The sequence below is a fragment of the Phascolarctos cinereus genome, unplaced genomic scaffold (genome assembly GCF_003287225.1).
Source record: "Phascolarctos cinereus isolate Bilbo 61053 unplaced genomic scaffold, phaCin_HiC Scaffold_4;HRSCAF=312, whole genome shotgun sequence".
Lineage (NCBI taxonomy): Eukaryota > Metazoa > Chordata > Mammalia > Diprotodontia > Phascolarctidae > Phascolarctos > Phascolarctos cinereus.
The window spans coordinates 664,399,547-664,420,165 of record NW_027555847.1 but is presented as its reverse complement, the minus strand read 5'-3'; the positions used below and the strand labels follow the sequence as shown (position 1 = coordinate 664,420,165).

The 20,619-nt window shown below is 39.3% G+C and overlaps 1 protein-coding gene across 1 annotated transcript in view; it reads left to right on the top strand.

Annotated features, from left to right (window-relative positions):
* The window catches only part of KDM4B (lysine demethylase 4B), a 260,289-nt gene that overhangs the window by 141,406 nt on the left and 98,264 nt on the right, over window positions 1–20,619 (top strand). The window contains 2 exon segments of the mRNA XM_078153991.1: window positions 157–260; window positions 12,887–13,024. Of these exon segments, the coding sequence (XP_078010117.1) occupies window positions 157–260; window positions 12,887–13,024 (242 nt within the window).

Below are 20,619 nucleotides of genomic sequence, written 5' to 3'. Positions count from 1 at the left end.
TCCTAAAGAGAAGACTGAAAATGGGTTTATGTTCTTATTCAGGAGCTTCTCCCTACTTCTGTTTATTTATGACTTTTGAATAAGGGTTATGAATTAATCCTGTTTAGGGCAGCTGACTACACTGATGATGCCTTCTGCTTTTGCTTCCTCCACCAGGGTTTTTCCCTGGCAGTTCTCAGGGATGTGATGCCTTTCTCCGTCACAAGATGACTCTCATCTCTCCCTCCATTTTGAAGAAATACAGCATCCCATTTGATCGGGTATGTATATACAAAATTTAACCAAGAATGTATGGAATGGGGTTGGGATTTGGGAGATGCTTGCTTTCAGGTCATCGATTTCATTTAGAGAAACTTTTTTTCCCCTTTCTATAATGGAAGGTAGTTTGATTTTTTTCATTACTACTGTATAAACAGTTTGCTGTGGTAAGGCCAGTTCAGTGCTTAAAAATCATCTTCATTTTGTCTTTGTACCTGTAATACATACTGTCCTATCTTGAACTTCATATATAAACTTAACAAATGCTTATTGGATTGAATTGAATTGAAATTGTTAGCTCTTGTCTTCCTGTTGTAGATATGATCCCAGGATTTGGACTGTCACAATTTTATTTCATTAGTCAATGTGTTACTCACTGAGAGAGTGGGAATGTACTTCAAGTACAGCACAGCTTTATTAATCCTTATAGGGACTCGTAAGCCCCACCTGCAAGTGTTGTTTTTTGTCCTTCATTTTTGAAGAGGACCAGTGACATACGGGTGACATTATTGACTTGTTCATGAATTGGATTAGAGTTGCTCAAAGTCATCATCCCCACTCTCCACGAGTCATTGAAGTCCAGTGGCAGGACAAAAGGCAAGACAACTGGCGATGGCCCGAGATACAGTGTATGACCTTGGCATTTTTGTTGCCTGACCAAGCTCTAAGCATTCCACAGTGCACTGCTTAAGCCACCTCCATGGCCACTGGAATAAATTGTTCTTATCCAACTATTCATCTTCACTTGCTCAGGGTAGACATCCCCCTGACTCATCAACAGGTTTGAGGCCTGTCAGTTACCCTCAGTCTGGTTTAGCCTGTTTGCCAAGATGGGTTACTGGGGTGTGGCCATTGTGCATGGTGTAGCTTCTTGGAGCCACAGGTGAGAGCTGGGTGAATTAGCCGCCCTGACACCAGAGGTACCGGTCCTACACCCACAGGTGTGCACACTTGGCCTTTTATCTTTTTCCTCTGTCCAGTCCTTTTTGTCTCTGTTGATCCCCAGCAAGATCAATTCTCTTTATACGTTTGAGAGTCAGATTCTTTGGCAAAAGTCTTGAAGTAGTCACTGCATATATATTAATTCTCTAGATGTTATGTTTCAGGGTCTCCTTAGGCTCCTTTTTATAATTATTTGGCTCCCAGCTATTTCAGGTATACTGCTTATCTTATGCTTTTGTTATACTTCCAGTGAAAACCCCCTGTACTGCAGCTAGATGTGTCCTTTCCCATGTCTCGAGGGGTCTGGTGTCCTGGAATTAAGTTGGCTTTACTTAAAAGTTAAGCAAGAAATAGTTCTTAGTTCCAGAAAAGTGACTGAAGAGCAAATAGACAGGTGCTGAACCTGTGAATTCATTGGCATAAAGTATTCCCAAGTGAGGAAACTTCTAACAAATCAGGTCACTATCTTTTCAGCAACTTCCTGTCTTTACAGCCACCTCTCTATCCCACTATGCCATGTTGCCTCTCAGAATTCTGGCTTAGAGGGAAGACCTCAGAGACAGAAGACCTGGCCTCTGACACATAACCCCTCAGTGCTCTAGGCAGCTGTCTCAGAGTATAAGCTGCAGACCTGAGTTTCCTCACTTGGGAATTCTTGTTTGTTTTTTAAGGCAGTTGGGGTTAAGTGACTTGCCTAGGGTCACACAGCTAGTAAGTGTCAAGTATTTGAACTCGGCTCCTCCTGACTTCAGGGCCCGTGCTCTATCCACTGTGCCACCTCGCCACCTTGGGAATTCCTGATGCCAGTGGAAGTACAGGTCTTGTTTCTATGTCTCTGTCTTTCTTTCTCTTTACAGGGAAAAACATAAAGGTCATAACTTTTTAACCCAGTTCTCTTTAATCACGTCTCTGGAATCAGGAACCAGTTCTTGCCTACCTTGGAGATAAATTTACAAAGCCAACTTCATCCCTAGAGACCCCAGCATACATCATTATTACGTTCAAGTCCTGGCTTAGTGTGAGCTTAGCGTGCCTGAGCTCAAAGGTCCTCTCTGGGCATCTTACTGAGATCAGCACTGCATATTATTGGGAGACAAAGCCCAGCCCACAGGCTCCTTTAAAGGGATGAATCACCTGCTTAGAAATAAAATGTCTTGGCTTTCATAAAGCATGAAGACTATGAACTCATTGAGTTTACTGCTTCAACGATTGTTTCACCTTTTGTAGTGAAAAGGCTTTGATAGGAATGAAGTTTGAAGTGAAATCATCTGGTTTTGAGATGAACTTGCTATTGCTGCAGTGGGAACTTATGTGATACGAAACAGCTAGGGATCAGTGGCTTTGGTGTTTGCTAAGTATCAGTCTCCTTGTTGAATTCAGCACCTTAAAACCCCAAAAATATTTCACCTGAAGACTGAAGTTCATTGTTCTCATGGTTTGTGATTCATATTTGTCATCATACACAAGTTGGAGAGTATCCTTTTTTCTCATGCTTTCTCTCTTTCTCTTTGTTCTTCTTTGTTCTCTTTCTTTCTCTTCTTCCCCTTGTACCTTCCTTCCACAAAGGGAAACTACATGGTATTGTTGAGAGAGTATTGCCTTTGAAAATCAGGGTTTTTAGCCACTGTGCCTTTGAATGATCTTAGAAAAGTCATCTCTCCTCTCTGGGCTTTGGTCTCATCATTTCTAAAAAGAGAGGGTGGGACTTGATGACCTCGAATGGAGCCTTTCTGTCTCCAGATTCTGGGAGCAAAAGGAGCATAGGAAATACTGTAAGAAGTTGTGTTTTGAGAGTCTGAGAAATTCTTTTCTGCTTCCTTTTGGACTTTTCTCTTGTGTAAGAAACTTTGCAAGGAAGAGTGGACCTCTGCCATAACTAAAGTTTTATTTAGTAACAATACCCAAACAGCAATTCAAAGCTATGAGGCTTAGGTTTCAGTCTACATCAGACATCCTATTTCCCCTGAACAGGCCTGACAATACAGCTCTTCTGACACAGAGCTGTAGCCTAGAGGCCAGGCAGTCATAGAAAGTAGCTTCTCTTGAGGATGTTTTTGAAGGCTTCCTGGGAAGAACAGTTTGTCAGGTACAGTTGATAGTTCGCTGATTGTGCCCTTATTTCACCAGCAAATAGGAAATTTTTCTGACAATTCTGTCAAATAGCCTCTAACATTAGTGGGAGAGGAGGGGATTAGGTTGTTGTTGTTGTTGTTGTTGTTGTTGTTGTTGTTGTTGTTGTTGTTGTTGTTTTTCTGGGCCAGAATTCAGGAGACCAATCCTCTGCTATTGCTTGTATTTATCAGATAGTGGAGTATTCTGATTTATGAAATGCTGTTTTATCTGTCTTCATTTTTATTTTGAGCATCATTCACACCAAACACCTAATAAGGAAAATCACTCTTAAATGAGTAGTAGTGTGTTTTCCTTGTTGTTGTGTTGGAAAATAGTGTTTCTCCAATGGGGATTTTCACAGATAAAACAATAGCTTGGGTTATATTGAAAACTGACTCAAAAGGAAGAACCTTCCCTCCTACTCAACGTGGACAAGACCCTTTGTTCTAGAGAACCAGGTTATATTTTCTCTTCCATATATGATTTCCCTTTTTCCATAAGTAATATAAACTTTGTTTTTAGAACATGTAAGTATTTATGAAGTGATTTTTCTCCTGCCACATCATGGCATTACTCTCAATTTTACAAGGAGCATGGGTAGGTTAACTAAATTCTCTTTCACAGTTAAGGCTCCTCTAAGAACTTCTCATTCTCTTAACTGTAAGTAAGATCCTGAAAGAATCCTTTTCTTGGCATCTAAAGTATTTGGTATTTGAGTAAAAAACAGTCATACCAGGTTGGTTTGCCTGGTATTAGTGGTGGATAAGAGTTTTTACTTGTGTTCTTCTGACTGCTTGAATCCTAGCCTGAAACAGGTACAGTTGAAATCCAAGCAGCATTTTTACTCAAAAAGAGAAGCGATCCTTTAACAGTATGGTTAGATTCTATCATTGAAATTCCTGGCAGCCTTCAAACAAGTGAATATGTGCACTATTTATAAATCTTTCAAATGGTATTTACTTCTTGGGGGAAAAAAGATCAATATCAGCTTTTAATAATTAAAAAATGCTTATTTCTGTAATCTACTATTGATTTCTTCATTTATTCTTCAAGAGCTTGTAGAAGTTACTAAATTCTGTTTTCCTCATGAATTTTAGTCCAGCATCCTTTCACTAGTTATTACTTTTCTGCATGGCCTATCCATCATCCTGAGGACTTTCTAATTTATAGTTGGAATAATGTTGACAGCAGTGGCATACAAGACTTACAATGTGGGCTTGAAATGAAGACACTGGGATATAAATTTTTTGACAGAAACATAATCTTGTTAATAAACTCAACAGTCTTCAGTTATGACCTGATTTGTGAAGGGGTTGAATATTATATGCCTAGTGGGTTAGACTGTCATGCAGTATCCAGCCTAGTTCTGGGTACATACCTCACACAAATTGGCTCCCCTCCCCTCATAAGACAAAAAAGGCTTCTGTTTAAGAGGAGAAGAGTTTTGCTGTACAACGGTGTGCAAATTTACTGTGACAAAGTAAAATAATTTGATTTATACAATTAAGCTTACAACTTCTTAAGTCTTCAAAAAATTGTCAGATGTTCTTTTGTTGTAATCACTTGCTTTATACAGTTTGAGTTTTAGCTTACAATATTTGACAAATATTCTTCAATTCATCATGAAACCACATATCAAATCATTCCTCTGGTGAGTAGTCACTCCCCCCCCCCTCGCCTTGATTATATCCCTTGGTTTTTCAATGGTATTGAAATACATTGTTTTCCTAGGCAATAGAGGCATATTTATCTTCATCCCGTGAAAGAATTTCATTACTTTTCATGACCTGTGATATGATGTAAGGCTGTAATGCAGTATTCCATCTCTGGGGATTTCAGTAATTCAGGAACAAATCTACTTCAGTAAATCAGTATATTTGTCCAAGTTTATCATTGCCTCAGTGAATACAAGACTTCTGGGCTCAGTGGAACTAAAAAGTCCCCCAAAGTGAGTTTCATCATTAAAAATTCCTTTTTTCAACCTCCTGTATTCCAGGCTTTATATTTTGCCCATGACAAGCAAAAGATTGTTGTAGTTGTTATTTACTGGTCTTCTCACTATTCTTCCAACTTTTAGAACAGCACACTGTTGATTCAGAATCAATAAACATTAAGCCTTTACTATGTGCCAGGCATTATGCTTAGTGTTGGGTGTACAAAAAGGGCAAAAAATAGTGCTTGTCCTCAAGGAAAAAAATTAATCTAGCTCTCTCTTGGTATTAAGTACCTCTAGAAATTTTTGCCTTCTTTTTTTTTTAAGTGAGGCAATTGGGGTTAAGTGACTTGCCCAGAGTCACGCAGCTAGGAAGTATTATGTGTCTGAGGCCGGATTTGAACTCAGGTCCTCCTGAATCCAGGGCTGGTGCTCTATCCATTGCGCCCCCTCTCTGCTTCTTGTTTTCCGAGGATTGATTTGTTCTCATTTCCTACCTGGTTTCTAGTAGAACTTGCCCTATTTCATTGTGGGTCTAAAATGCATGACTTGGCATTACCTACTATAGACATATTTTTTTTTCAAAACAATTATTTATTTTTAGTTTTCAACATTCACTTCCATAAGCTTTTGAGTTTTAAATTATCTTCTCCTCCCCTCTTCCCAAGATGGCATGCAGTCTGATATAGGCTCTACATATACATTCTTATTAAACATATTTTTATGTTATGTTGTAAAGAAGAATTAGAACAAATGGGAGGAACCACGAGAAAGAAGAAACAAAACAAAACAAAAAAAAGAAAGCAAATGGTAAGCTTCTGTCTGCATTCAGACTCCATAGTTCTTTCTCTGGATGTGGATAGCATTTTCCATCATGAGTCTTTTGGAGTTGTCTTAGATCCTTGTATTGCTGAAAGAGCTAAGTGAACTGCAACTTTTACATACTTCCTTGGAGTAATATTCTGTTTATTTGTTTTTGTTTTTGTTTTGCCAGGCAGTGGGCTTAAATGACTTGCCAGGGTCACACAGCTAGTAAGCTAGTAAGACCTCATGGTCATATTTGAACTCAGTTCCTCCTGACTCCAGGGCCAGTGCTCTATCCATTGTGCCACCTAGCTGCCCCTGGAGTAATATTATTGTTATTGTTGTTGTTTTCAGTTGTGTCCAACTGTTTGTGACCCCATTTGGGATTTTCTTGGCAAAGATACTAGAGTGATTTGCTATTTCCCCAGAATCATACAGCTAATAAGTGTTTCAGGCCAGATTTAAACTCAGGAAGGTAAGTCTTCCTCATTCCAGGCCTGTCACTCTAACCATTGAGCCACCTAGCTGCCCATTGGAGTAACATATCCATTCTTGATTCCTTTTTTATTTTTTAATGGTATTTTTTCCCCCAATTACATGTCAAGACAATATTTAGCATTCATCATTATAATATTTTGAGTTCCAGTTTTTCTCCCTCCTTCCCTCCCCACTTCTGAAGATGGTAGGCAATTTGGTATAGGTTAGACATGTACTATCATGTGAAACATTTCCATATTAGTGAGAGCTGTGAAAGAAAAAACAGAACAAAAGGGAAAAAAACATGCAAAAAATAAAGTAAGTGAAAAAAGTATGCTTTGATCTGTATTCAGAGTCCATTAGTTGTTTATCTGGATGTAAATAACATTTTCCACCATGAGTACTTGTCTTGGATCATCATGTTTCTGAGAAGAGCTGAGTCATTCATAGTTGATCATACAATGTGTGTAATGTTTTCCTGGTTCTGCTTATTTCACTTTGCATCAGTTTGTACAAGTCTTCCCAGGTTTTTCTGAAATCAGCCTGTTTATCATTTCTGATAGCACAATAGTATTCCATTACATTCATATACCGTCACTTGGTCAGCTCTTCCCCAGTTGATGGGCATCCCTTCAATTTCCAGTTCTTTGCTACCACAAAAAGAGCTGCTGTCAATAGTTTTGTACATGTAGGTCCTTTTCCCTTTTTTAATGATCTCTTTGGGATACAGACCTAGAAGTGGTATTGCTGGATCAAAGGGTATGTATATGTATACACAGTTGGTTGCCCTTTTGCCGCAGTTCCAAATTGCGCTCCAGAATGGTTGAATCAGTTCACAACTTCAGCAGTGCATTAGTGCCCCAATTTTCCCACGTCCTCTTCAACATTTACCATTTCTTTTTTGTCATATTAGCTAATCTGGTAAGTATGAGGTGGTACTATACAGAGTTGTTTTAATTTGCATTTGTCTAATCAGAAGTGATTTAGAGTACTTCTTCATATGCCTGTAGATAATTTTGGTTTTTTCTTATGAAAAGTGCCATCAGAGATACTTGCTATAAAGATTGTTTCCCAGCTTTCTGCTTTCCTTCTAGTCTTGGTTGCATTGGTTTTGTTTGTGCAAAAGCTTTTTAATTTAATATAATCAAAATTACCTATTTTGCACTTCATAAAGCTCTCTCTCTTGTTTGGTCATGAACCTTTAACTCATTTAAGAATTTGGATGCTATACCACTTGGTGCATATATGTTTAGTATTGATATTGCTTCATTTCTATTGTACCTTTTAGCAAGAAGATGTAGTTTCCTTCCTTTTCATTAGATCTGTTTTTTCTTTGTCTGAGATCAGGATTGCTACCCCTGCCTTTTTTGCTTCAACTAAAGCTAATAGATTCTGGTTCATCCTGTTACCTTTACCCTGTGTGTCTCTCTGCTTAAGTGTGTTTGTTGTAGACAACATATTGTAGGATTCTGGTTTTTGATCCACTCTGCTATCAGCTTTCATTTTATGGAAGAGTTCATCCCATTAACATTCACTGTTATGATTCCTGTGTATTTCCCTCCATCCTGTTTTTCCTCCTGTTTGTCTTCTCTGTCCTCTCTCTCCTTTCACCCTTTTCCTCTTGACAGTGTTTTGCTTCTGTCTGCCACTTCCCCTGGTCTGACCTCTCTTCTGTCACTGTCTGTCTGTCCATCTCTCTCTTTCTCTCCCTGTCCCCTCTTCCCCTCCAACCCACTTTATTTAATCTCCTCCCCTCCTACTTTCCTGTCTTTCTCTCCACTCTAATAGTGTTATTGTACCTCTTCATGAGAAATTATTTACCCCATTCTACTTCTTCCTTCCTTCTGCACCCAGTGTACTCCTCTTTCTCATCCTTTAAGTTATTTTTTTATGTCAGTCCCTTAAATTCACCTTATACCTGTACCTTCTATCTATGTGTATTCTTTCTAACTGTACTATTAGTGGTATAATTTTTTTTTCTTGAGATTAAGTGATTTGCCCAGGGTCACACAGTTAGTAAGTGTGAAGTGTCTGAGGCCGGATTTGAACTCGGGTCCTCCTGACTCCAGGACTGGTGCTCTATCCACTGTGCCACTTCGCTTCCCAGTGGTATAATTTCTAATAATTACAAGTGTCATCTTCCTATGTAGAGATGTAAACAGTTCAGCTCCATTGAATCCCTTATTTTTTTTCCCCCCTTTTTACTTTTTAGGCTTCTCTTGGGTCTTGATATTGCAGATCAGTTTTTTTTGTTCAGTTCTGGTCTTCTTATGAAAGCGTGAAATCCCTTTATTTCATGGAATGAACAGTTTTTCCCTTGAAGTATTAAGTTTAATTTTGCTGAGTAGGTGATTCTTGGTTGTATTCCTAGCTGCTTTGCCTTCCGGAATATCATGTTCCATGACCTCCAATCCCTTTAATGTTACAGCTACTAAGTCCTGTGGCTCCCTGATATTTGAGTTTTTCCTATCTGGCCACTTGAAGTATTTTTTCCTTGACTTAATAGTTCTGAAATTTGGCTATAATGTTCTTTGTAGTTTTTATTTTAGGATCTCTTTTCTGAGGCGATCAGTGGATTCTTTCAATGCCTATTTTGCTGTCAGGTTCTAGGATATCAGTGTAATTTTTCTTGATAATTTCTTGAAAGATCCTGTCCAGGTCCTCCTTTTGATTGTGGCTTTCAGGTAGATCAGTGATTGTGAGATTAACTCTCTTGGATCTATTTTCCAGGTTAGCCATTTTTTCCATGAGGTATTTTACATTTTCTTCTATTTTTTCATTCTTTTGAATTTGTTTGATTGATTCTTGATGTCTTCTACAGTCATTAGTTTCCACCTGCCCAATTCTGAATCTCCTTTTCCATTTGGCCAATTCTACTTTTTAAGCAGTTGTTTTCTTTTCCGAGCTGTTCACTCCTTTTTCATAATTCTCTTGCCTCGCCCTCATTTCTTTTCCCACTTTTTCTTCTACCTTCCGTATACAATTTTTAAGCTCCTTTTGGAGCTCTTCCATGAGTTCTTTCTGGGCTTGAGACCACTTCTCATTTCTCTTTGGGGTTTTTTCCATAGGTGTTTTGACATTATTGTCCTCTTCTGAGTTTGTGTCTTGAGCTTCCCTGTCACCATAATAACTTTCTATGGTCAGATTCTTTTTTTGTTGTTGTTTTTACTTATCTTTTTTGGCCTTTTCCTTTCATAGCCTTTTTCTTTTTCAATTTGAGTTCTGCTCCCGGGGTAGAAGAGGCACTGTTTCAGGCTTTTTGTGATATACCCATTCTTAAAACCATAGAATTTAAAACAATAAAATAGAGCAGTGAAACTTTCCAGGTTTAAAATGCTTGATTTCCTCTACACCATTTGCAGTTGCAGTATCTCAAACAGTTATTAAAGGTGCTTTTAAAAACCTATCACTTGGGGCAGCTAGGTGGCGCAGTGGATAGACCACCTGCCCTGAAGTCAAGAGGACCTGAGTTCAAATCCAGCCTCAGACCAAACACTTGACACTTACTAGCTGTGTGACCCTGGGCAAGTCACTTAACCACAATTGCCTTAAAAAAAAAACTATCACTTATACACATTTCCTTGGAGTAATACCAATTTAAAAAAAACACATAGATTTTAAAACACCCTAATAGGGAGCAATTAAATAGGACAAGTCTCAACCAATTAAAAGAACCAGCCCCAATCCAGTTTTCATCTGGTCTGGATGTCACCTTAGTAAGCACAGTGATTATTGTTGTCACAAATTGAGCTCCATATCAAAGTAATTGCTTGTCACAAGTAATTCACACACCACTGTACATCAGGAATTTGATGTTTCTGGTGGGGAAAGCCAAATTTCATATTAAAATATAATTGTCATAATTCCTAGAAACTTCCTTGATAGTGTAGGTAAGTTTAAAAATAGCAGTGAAGCAAAATGTAGACTGGTTTGTCTCCTGTGATCCGTTTTGAGGGGAAGAGGGAAGAATTGAGGTGTGAAGTAATCGGTTAGCAAGAATTTGTTAAGCTTCCATCATATGGTGGGCACAGGCAAGATAAGCACAAAATTTCAATTCTTGCCCTCAAGGGACTTTAACTTTCTATCATAAGTAAAAATTGGAGGACTCTGAAATGTACCCCCAGACTGAACCTCTTGGTCTATTCATCCCCATTTTAATTTTTTTCTGAAAATGACATTGTCCTTGGAGAATTTTCAAAATAGAACTTAATATTTATTTTCCTCAATTATAATAGTTCATCATCCAAAAAGAAATATATTCTAATAGCCTTAATAACTAGTTTATTCTTTCTGTGTAAGTTTTGATTTTTGACTGTTGTAGGTTTCTTGAAAATTTTTAGTATGTGCTTTTGTCTTCTCTTATTTACCTCTATGAAACCAGTTTAAATGGTGCTTCAGTTGCTTTGTCATAAAGGTCCTTGGCACTGGCAAGAAATTAGTTATGGTCCCTTCCTGGAATCTTAAAATTGAAGGCCATGGGAGTGTGGATGCTAAAGAGAAGAATCTTATTTCAGGAAGCAGAAGTGTGTCAGCAGCAGCTAGATGGTCGCACTTGTGGCTTCTGGTCAAATTCCTGTCTCTAGCAGAAATGCCTTGAACCTTCTTTTCCTCCCTATGTCTCACTTGTAGACACTTCCGGAGCTTAGAGAATGAAGCTGCTAAGATGTCAGTCTGTTCATAATTAATTGGGTATCTGTCGAGAATTGGTTCATATAAAGACTTAGAATCACACAAATGGGAGCATATCCTAAGGAAAACAAGATTTTAGAGATGGACAGGAATGCATTTTATATGCCACCTGATAAATACAGCCTCCAGTTGAATACCTCTGGTTTCCTTTGCCTTTACTTGCACTGTCACCCCCTCTTCCCTGTCCCCATTTCTCCTGGCTGTCGGAAAGTAATGAGCCAAGGGGAAAATGTTCTCTTCCACCTTGCTTTCACCCCTTCCCAAACTCCAGGCTGCCTAGACCCCATGGCTCCCTGAAAAGCCAGCAGATTGCCCTGACCTTTTGCCTTCCCTTTACTGTTCCTCCCCAAGTAGCCTGGTAGAACTGATAAATTTAGATACATCGTTAGACTGGTTTAATTTTGTCATGTCTACCTGTTGTCCAACCTGTACCAAGGATGCTGAAATTTTGTTGGGATTTTCAATTTTATTTAATGGGATAGGTGACAGTTCAGGCTGAACCTTTGAAGATGATTCCTGAAGGTTCTGAGAGTAGTTACATAGTGTTTTAATAACTTGAGTTGATCATTTGCCTCCGGGGTAATGGATTTTAGTAGGTCTTTTTGACCTTACCAAAAATGATAGGTTGTTTAAGGAAAAGGAATCAGAATACTTGACAAGAAGGCCTTCTCTGTAAATGATACAGATAGGTAGGTAGATACTGGGCAGGTCTTTCTGGCCCTTTCATCAATAATCTGAGAATTTATTGAATGAAATGATTCATCTTGGTTTTATAATATTCTGATATCTTGTCCCAAAAGGTTAGGTAGCATGGACATCGAAAGGATAGTAGACCTGGAGAGGCAGGTTTTTGACAAATAACTCTGATACTTGACTTGAGAATTAGGCCAAGCCATTGAACCTCTTTAAAGCTTGGTTTTACTTCTACAAAATGATGAGGTTGGACCAGATGTGCTCTGAGATTGCTCTGACCTCTAAATGTATTAGCCTGTGATCCTGTCATTATAGAGCACCACCTTGATCTTGGCACTCACTGGGGGCACACAGTAAGTATTAGGGGGGAATAGCAAGAGGCACCTCAAAACGAACAGTGAGTGACCACAGCGTCCAAGCATGGACCGTGCCAAGCAGGAAACAGTTTGGTATCACTGAGCACACTAAGAAGCCAGGATCCTTTCCTTAGTATAAATGGTCTACTTAACTCATTGGGAAATTTTTTTTCCCCCAGAAAGAACACATGAGGTTATAGGTTATTAAAAATAGAGATTCTTAGTGATCTTTAATCACCTCATTGGGCAGATGAACCCAGAGGGGGGAAAGTGGCATATCTCAGACTACATATAGCTAATTAGTGGTAGATCCAGAGTCCTTCCAGAAAAACTGTCATTTCCTGTCCAGTTGTCTTTATACCACTCTCCTTCCCAAAGTCTATTTTAAAATAGAATATTATATATAAAATTATATTTTATCTTTTACCTCAAGTATCAGCTGTCTGACCGTAACCTTTTATTTTTCTGGTCTCTGATCTCGTCTCGTCAAGCTTCCCCTGCAGTTTTTTGGGTGATTAGGTATAATCCCAGGAATACAGTTGAAATTGCTATAGCCAGTGTATGCTTGTTTTGACCAGTTTTGAACTAAGAGTCCTCATCCATTGACCTCTTTTGCCCTCAGATCACTCAGGAGGCTGGCGAGTTTATGATTACTTTTCCCTATGGATACCATGCAGGATTCAATCATGGCTTCAACTGTGCTGAGTCAACTAATTTTGCCACACTGCGGTGGATTGATTATGGCAAGATGGCTACTCAGGTAAGCACCTCACGAAAGGGCTTTAATCAAAACTTACTTTAACTCTGATGTTCTGGCGGATGCGGCTGGAATGAGACCTGAACTTGGACACAAAAAATCTGGGCTATAATTCTGGCTCTGTATGAGCCAGAACATACTAGCCATGTGAATTTGGGCAAGTCGTTTCCTTCACCATGAGCCTCAATTTCCTCTTCTTTAAAATGGGGACAATACTTGTAATACTTGTGTGCCTGGCAGGGCCCTTTTGAAAATCAAATGAACGCATATTTTAGAGGACTTTGTAAAACGGAAAGCTCTATATAAACATCAGGCATTCTTCTTGTCCTAGGAGTATGAGCCTGGGAATGCTGCCAAAAACTGAGAAGGGTGTGCATGGTGTTTGTTCTGTTCCAGGAATTGGGCTCAGATGGTACCTCTGAAATCTGCATAGAAATTGTGCTGCGTGTGGCTTTTCTTAAGGTTTTCAAACAGTTTGCTCCCTGAGTTGTGGTGAGGATATGCATGAGGATTTGTTGTTTTGCAGAGACCAAGATAACTGCCCCTTCCTTTTGTCCTTTGGTTTTCATTAAGTACCCAGAGGAGAAACTTTCCCATTTGTTCTTTTCCCTCTCCCCTGACATGGATGGTCTCAGTATTCCTAACCATTCCCTCCCTTCCTCCCTCTGACCTAGTCACCTTTAAAGTTTTTCTTTTTTCTGTTTGCCATCTTCTCCCAGCCAGGCCACCCTGAGCAGGGCCTCTATATCAGGCTCAGGTTGCTCCTACCTCTTTGTGGTAGGACAGCTATTCAGTGTTTGATACCATTCCTCAAACTGTGAGAAGTTATGTGCATTATTGATATGTCTCAGGGCCTAGGAATTGGAGAAATGTGATTTTTGACTCTCACTTGAGCTTCTGGTTACATCTGGTTACAGCAACTTGTCAAAGCAGAAAGATCAGAATTTTCAGAGCAAGCCCTATGTCCAATTCTGGCCCCACTGGTCCCTCCCTTTGGGCAGATCACTTAACCTCCCTGGGCCCTCACTTGGTTTGTAAATTGAAGAGTGAACTAGGTGACCTGAGGCTCCTCACAAAGCTGTGATTCTGTGATCACTTGTTGAGAATCAGCTTTCTTTATGCAAATCCCTTTATTCTCCTTTACCACCCTTCCCTCCTCCTTCCTTCTTCTATACCTTCTTTTCCTCTCTTTTCCTCACCACTTTTCTCTCCTCCTTCCTATAATTTCTAATGTAAATTTCTTGCTTCCAATACATAAAAACAGAGATTATATGCATTTTGATTTAACAAATGAGAAATAGCAAACTCTAACAATAATTTAAGATTTTAGGACTTGAGAATTGAAAAGAGCCTTATTGTTGTTCAATCGTTTTTCAGTCTTGTCTGATGATCCCATTTGGGGTCTTCTTGGCAAAGATACTGGAGTAGTTTGCCATTTCCTTCTCCAGCTCATTTTACCGTTGAGGAAACTGTGTCAGACAAGGTTAAGTGACTTGCCCAGGGTCACACAGCTAGTAAATTTAAGATTTTAAGACTTCAGAATTGGAAGGAACCTTAGAGACCATATATCCTAACCCTAGCATTTTGCAGATGAAGAAAACTGAGATCTCAAGATTTTAAAGTGATTTAGCCAATATTACACATCTTTAAGCAGCAGGTCTTCGAGGAGTCAAGGCCTCTGACTCCAAGTCAAATGGTCTTTCTTCTATATTATGTTGCCTTTGTTGCTTGTGAACTTTTGAGTTCTATCTGTGGATCTAAAGTTTGATACATTTATATTTTTTATATTCATATTTTATATATTGTCTTTCTGTTTTTGCTATCTTGTCATTGTCCTTCCTCACTTCTTAGTATCTTTCCCTTGTCATTATATATGACATAATTGTATTCCATTATATTAAGATTCCACAACCGATTCAGCCATGTCTCTTTAAACAATTGTAAATCTCCTCTAGATTTTTTTCCTGTTCTTTGTCTTGATCTCTTTTCTTTGTTCCATTCTATATTCTACATTGTTTCTCTTATTAATATATATGGCAGATCTCCTTATCCTAATGATGTTTTAAGCTCTTACAGGTTAGAGATGCTGTCATAGGATTATAGAATTTTGAGCCAGAAGAAACACTATAGATCATAAAATACACCCTTCACATTTTACAGGTGAAGAAAAGTAGGCCCAGAGAATTTAAGTGACTTAAAGTCAGACAGAACCAAGATCTGAGCCCAGGTCTTCTGATTTCCAAATCTAGTGTTTTTCCTACTGTTATTGTTGTTGTTCAGTCATTTCAGTTGTGTCTGACTCTTCGTGACCCCATTTGATATTTTCTTGGCAAACACAGTGGCGTCGTTTGCCATTTCCTTCTCCAGCTCATTTTACAGATGAAGAAACTGAGACAAACAAGGTTAAGTGACTTGCCGAGAGTCACGCAGCAAGTGTTTGAGGCTAGTTTTGAACTCAGATCCTCCTGACTTCAGGCCCAGCACTCTATCCACTGTGCCACATAGTTCTTTCTACTGTACCATGTTGTTTTCATTTTTGTATCCCCAGTGTTTAGTTTGGTGCCTTGCCACAAAGGAGTCACATAATAAAAGTTTGAATTGAATTATTGAGTTGTCATGCTGAACGTGTTACTTACTTTTCCTTCCTCCTGGTTTAGAACATTTGGTAGTAGTAGTGAAGCTGGCAGGTATCAGCTTTACCATATCAAATCCTATGGTTTTTCATGACTAAGCAGTTCTTTCTATCTCTTTAGGCAACTGAAAGGTGAAGTTATTGCCTCATTTATTTTCCAATAATTTGCTCTGCATGGTCCTAGGGGCCCTATTATTAGCCAACACATTTTAAGTTTGAATTCTGTGCTTGCTCAAAAACACATTTTTCTAAACTTTGTAAGCATAAATCTTTACAACTTCTTATTGACAGTTTGGGGGGTGTATGAAACCACTTGATGGGAATTCCGTTGAGAGCTGATCTTAACTTGGAACATGAGGAGAAGTTATCATCCTGCCTTGTCTTGTCTTTTTGACAGACTTTGCTCTAGGCCCTGCTCTCCTGCTGTTGTTTTCTAGTGCTGGGCAAGAAGAATGTTTATGAATTGTGTGTGTATGTGCCAGAAAGATTAGCTGGTAGGCCAATAATTATAAATCCTACGGGGAAAAACAAGGAAAAAAGAAGGAACCCTCTGAGATGCATGGCTACTATTCTGAGTTGATCTCTAGGTTGAGAATTCAATACATATTAAACTGATAGATAGTATGCTTTCTCTGGTCCCCATATATCATGAATAGGAATCTTCCATGCCAGCATTCATGACTGGTCTTATTCTCTGCCCATGGCTGAAGTAAAATATTTTTGAGACATATATGGCATTTCTCCATAAGTAACTAGGGCTAGAGAGAGAGTCATTGTAGCCATTGGGAAGGTCTGTGTGTGGCTATTTGTGCTGTACTCCCAGTTGTTTGTCATAGAATGCCAATGATAGTGGCACAGTACAGGGAGAGACACTGTTTACCAAGTTTCCCATTCTTGTTGTCCACATTGGTTTTCGGTCCTTGCCAAAGGCTAATCTGATTAGCTTTTCCTGTCTTATTATGATCCCAGAAATGTTACTCATACCAAACTGACCATGTCCCTCCTACTGTCGTCTGGTTCCCATGCAAATATCATGTTTAAACTTCTACCATGTTTTCCCCTAATGCAGGATCCTTATGTTTCTCCAGGCATGCCCCACATTGCCTCTTTTATGTCTTCTGCCAAATAAAGACTTAAAAAAATTTGAGGATATACTAATTTTTGAGGCAGGTCACAAATTGTATAATGTGGGTGAGTAGACTTTGACAAACAAAGAGGGTGGTTATCTTCTGTGTAAGTAGAATAATGTGCTAGGCACTGGGGGAGGTTCAGGGTTTAGAAAGACAGTCCCTGCCCTCATGGAGCATTGTACTGTACTCTGGCAATATGATTAATATAAAGATCACTCAGAGAGCTGAAATAACTCATTTAAACAGCACTAAATTGCCTACTGTGTACCATGTACCATGCTAGGTATTTGGGGGGACAAAGACAGTGACACAGTCCCTACTCTTAAGGAGCTTATAGTCTAATCAAGGGACACAGCATGTAGACATATACAAAGTAGATACAAGATCATGTTGAAGCAGAGATTTTCCTAACTCTGTGTACATTCTGTGTGTGGGCAGCCACCAGGACAAAAGAATGAAGACGGGAGGTAGAGTGCCATATGGGAGATGGGCTGGGACCAGATTTTGAAGGGCTTTCTTTGGCAGTTCTGTGGAGGATAGAGACTTTAGACAGGGGGTTCAATTAGGTGGCTGTTGCAGTAGACCTTGTAACTTGTATGACTAGGACTTGTGTGAGTACAGTACTGTGTGACCATGTGAGTGGAGAGGAGATGGATGTGACAGGTGCTATGTAAATAGCAATGACAAGGCTTAGGCTTGGAGAGGCTAGTAACACTCAAATGTTCCATTTCCCATACTGACACAGAAGTTTTGTGGGATCTTCTTCATACTGCTCAGTGGCTCTGCCACTGTCTAATATTACATTGTATTACATGATTGGGGGCAGCAACCAGCAGCATGCACTGGCAGCTAAGCTCAAGGAGGCAATCCCCTGAGTCACCCATACAAGCTCAGACAATTGCTGATCATCTAATTTGGATCTTGACCAATTCCTGGACCACAGTGTGGCAAGAATGGTTTGGCTAGAAGATCAGTGTTTGTTCAGGCAATGTTGTATGAGGTATATCTTTAATTCACTGAGCCCCCACCACTCTCAGTTCAAAGAATAGTAAATCTCTCTCATCTAATAACTACTTGTTTTTTAAATCAGCTAATACAGTTTTCTCATTTTCTCTATGGGAGGGCTTGAGCCCCCAGAGGAAGGATGTGATTGACTCAAAATCATTATATATTATGAGTTTATGGCATAGCACAGACCAGGACCTGGGTGACCTGACTCTTTGTCTAGAATTCGGTCACAGCATGATTCCTTTAACTTAACAGTTAGGAGCTCTCTAGTCATTCTCTGCTGCTTTGGTTAGCATTTATCCAAGAAGATGGTTGTTTCACACAAGGGATGCACTGTGGCTTAGTTTAGAGAGAAAATGAAAGCTATCAACTATGAATTCTTGGTCTTAGTCTGAAGGAGTAATATAAAATCTTGTGACTCTAAAGTTAATGCCTCGTGGGTGGGGTGTGTCTGTTTCATTATAGTGATGACAGTTCTGGTAATGAGATTTCAAGCTGATTTGACAGAAGCCTTACTCTCATTTGTATTATGACTATGTCCACTGTGTTTGTCTGGAGCCATTGGCCAAGATTGAGTTGTAAACCCTAGATATTGGGGTTTATCAGAGGAGTGCTGTCAGACACTTAACTACAGTAGGCACCAATGGGGACTACTCAAATATTAAAAGCAATTTTGGATTCAGCCATGTGTTGACAAACAAGTGACATTTGGGAAGTGCGGTTTTAGATTGAGCCTCCACGCTTATATTGTTAAGCGCCGTAGCGTGAAATTACTGAACAAGTGGCACTGAGAGCTATATACAAGGCTGAGTCTGAATGGGTCAAACAGACATTCAAGGGCTGGCCATGGCTGGTGATGGCTGGGACCACCCACTTTTTGCAGGATTCCCAGAGCTGGAGTTCTCAGTGCCCTGAGAAACAAAGCTGGGCATTTTTGGAACCACAACTAGGTTTTTTCCTGTGTGTTATGCCACTTAATGCATAAACGTAAAAAGACAAGTCTAGCCGGGTTTGGTGTGATGTAGAAGGAAAATGCATCTGAAAACTTTGGCTCAAATCTCTGTTTCTGTTAGCTTAAAGACCCATGTGACCTGAGCAGCGGTTTCTTCAGCTGTAAATATGGGGACTTGGAACAAATTATATCTAAGAGCCCTTCCAGTTCTGACTTTTTGTTGTTCTGAGGTCCCTTACAGGGCTGAATTCTACATGTCCCTGAATCATGCTTGGCCAAGAGTTTGTTTTTCTTGAAAATATTGAATGCTTAAGACATTTAGAAATTGTAGACCTTTCAAGGATCTTTTTTCAAGGAATTTTCATGTTATATCTATATTGGGTGGTTCATCAGTTCCTGTGATGAAGGAATTGACTGGATTTTATAGTGAACTTCTTTGAAATTTCACTTTTTTCGGCCTTTGCTTGGCCTTTTGTGGTCTCTGTTCTTGAATTTTTGGTAGAGTAGCAAAAACTATTTATTTTGAGCACAAACATGGCATTATATCATTAGCTCATCTGTAGAATGGGAAATGGGCTTTTTAGTAACAATAGTGATGTTCTATGATAATACTGTTTGTAAAGTGTTTTTCCTTTTTAGGCACTTTATCACCATTAACCCTCATTATGTGTCTGCTCAGCCAGCAGGCATTCTACCTTCCTTTTGTTGGGAGACAACAATTTAGCTTCTCTAAGCTAAGTGATTTCTATCTGTACCATTTTTTATTTTACCAGACTTCCTATCAGCCTAAGGGCATTTCACATATGTAGTACTTCCTATCATTGGGAAAAAGTGTTGCTTTTCCGCCCAGGAGGCATTCGTTCTGGAACATCTGTTCTCTATTTGGTTCCCCTGCTTGTTAGTTGTTTTTAGCTATGGACAGTCTTGGCTGCTATTGTCTTTATTATTTGAGAAGCTATTATACAGGACATTGAGGTAGAAGAAAAATGCTCCATCTTCAACTGTGGTTTAAAGTTTTTATCTTGTCACTTCTCCCTGGGTTAAGTTTCTAGTCCCTTTGCTATTGTTAGACATTTAGAATATGAAGATTACCAAATCACACAGTCTTCTGGATGGAAGAGACCTCAGTGTCCATCAAGTCCAAACCGTACCTGAATGAGACTTCTACCAAGAATTGAAGTTGAGTCCTGTAGTCTTGTAGCACTCATTCCATTCTCAGGCCCAGCAGTCATATGTGCCAGTCCTTTAAGTACTCAAAAGTATAGTTCCTTTGGACTTTGTGCCACCTACATACTTTCTTATTATCTTCCCCATTGAGCTCTATGGTATAGAGGAATAAGAGGACTCAAGATGGAACATCAGCACAAGATGGTCAGCAGGAGTGACCTGGATGAATAGCTAGCAAAGAAGAGTGAAAAGTAGTAGTCTCATAGGGAGACACAGAGCACCAGAGAGTGGTATCATGAAAACATAGAGCATCAAATTGAAGGTGATGATTGGCAGTGTTAATAACTGCTGAGAAGTCAGCAATGAGGACCGAGAAAATTAGTAGCAAGTAGATTTGGCAACTAAGAGATCTTTAGTAACTTTAGAGAGAGTATTTTCAATTGAGTGATGAAAAGGGGAAAGTTTTTATTATATGTGATTAAAGACAGTTTTTTTGGTTTGCTTTTTGGCTTGGAGGTTAGGGGAGCCAGCTAGAATATTTCCTTTATTTAGTTAACCAAACCAAGCCAGTCTCCCTCTGGACTGGTTGCTTCTTTAGGGAGAGACAGACAGAGAGAGACAGAGAATAAAGGGGTGTGTGTGTGTGTGTGTGTGTGTGTGTGGGAACAGGTACTTCACAGTATGTCAGAATTGAAAGGAACTTCAGGTT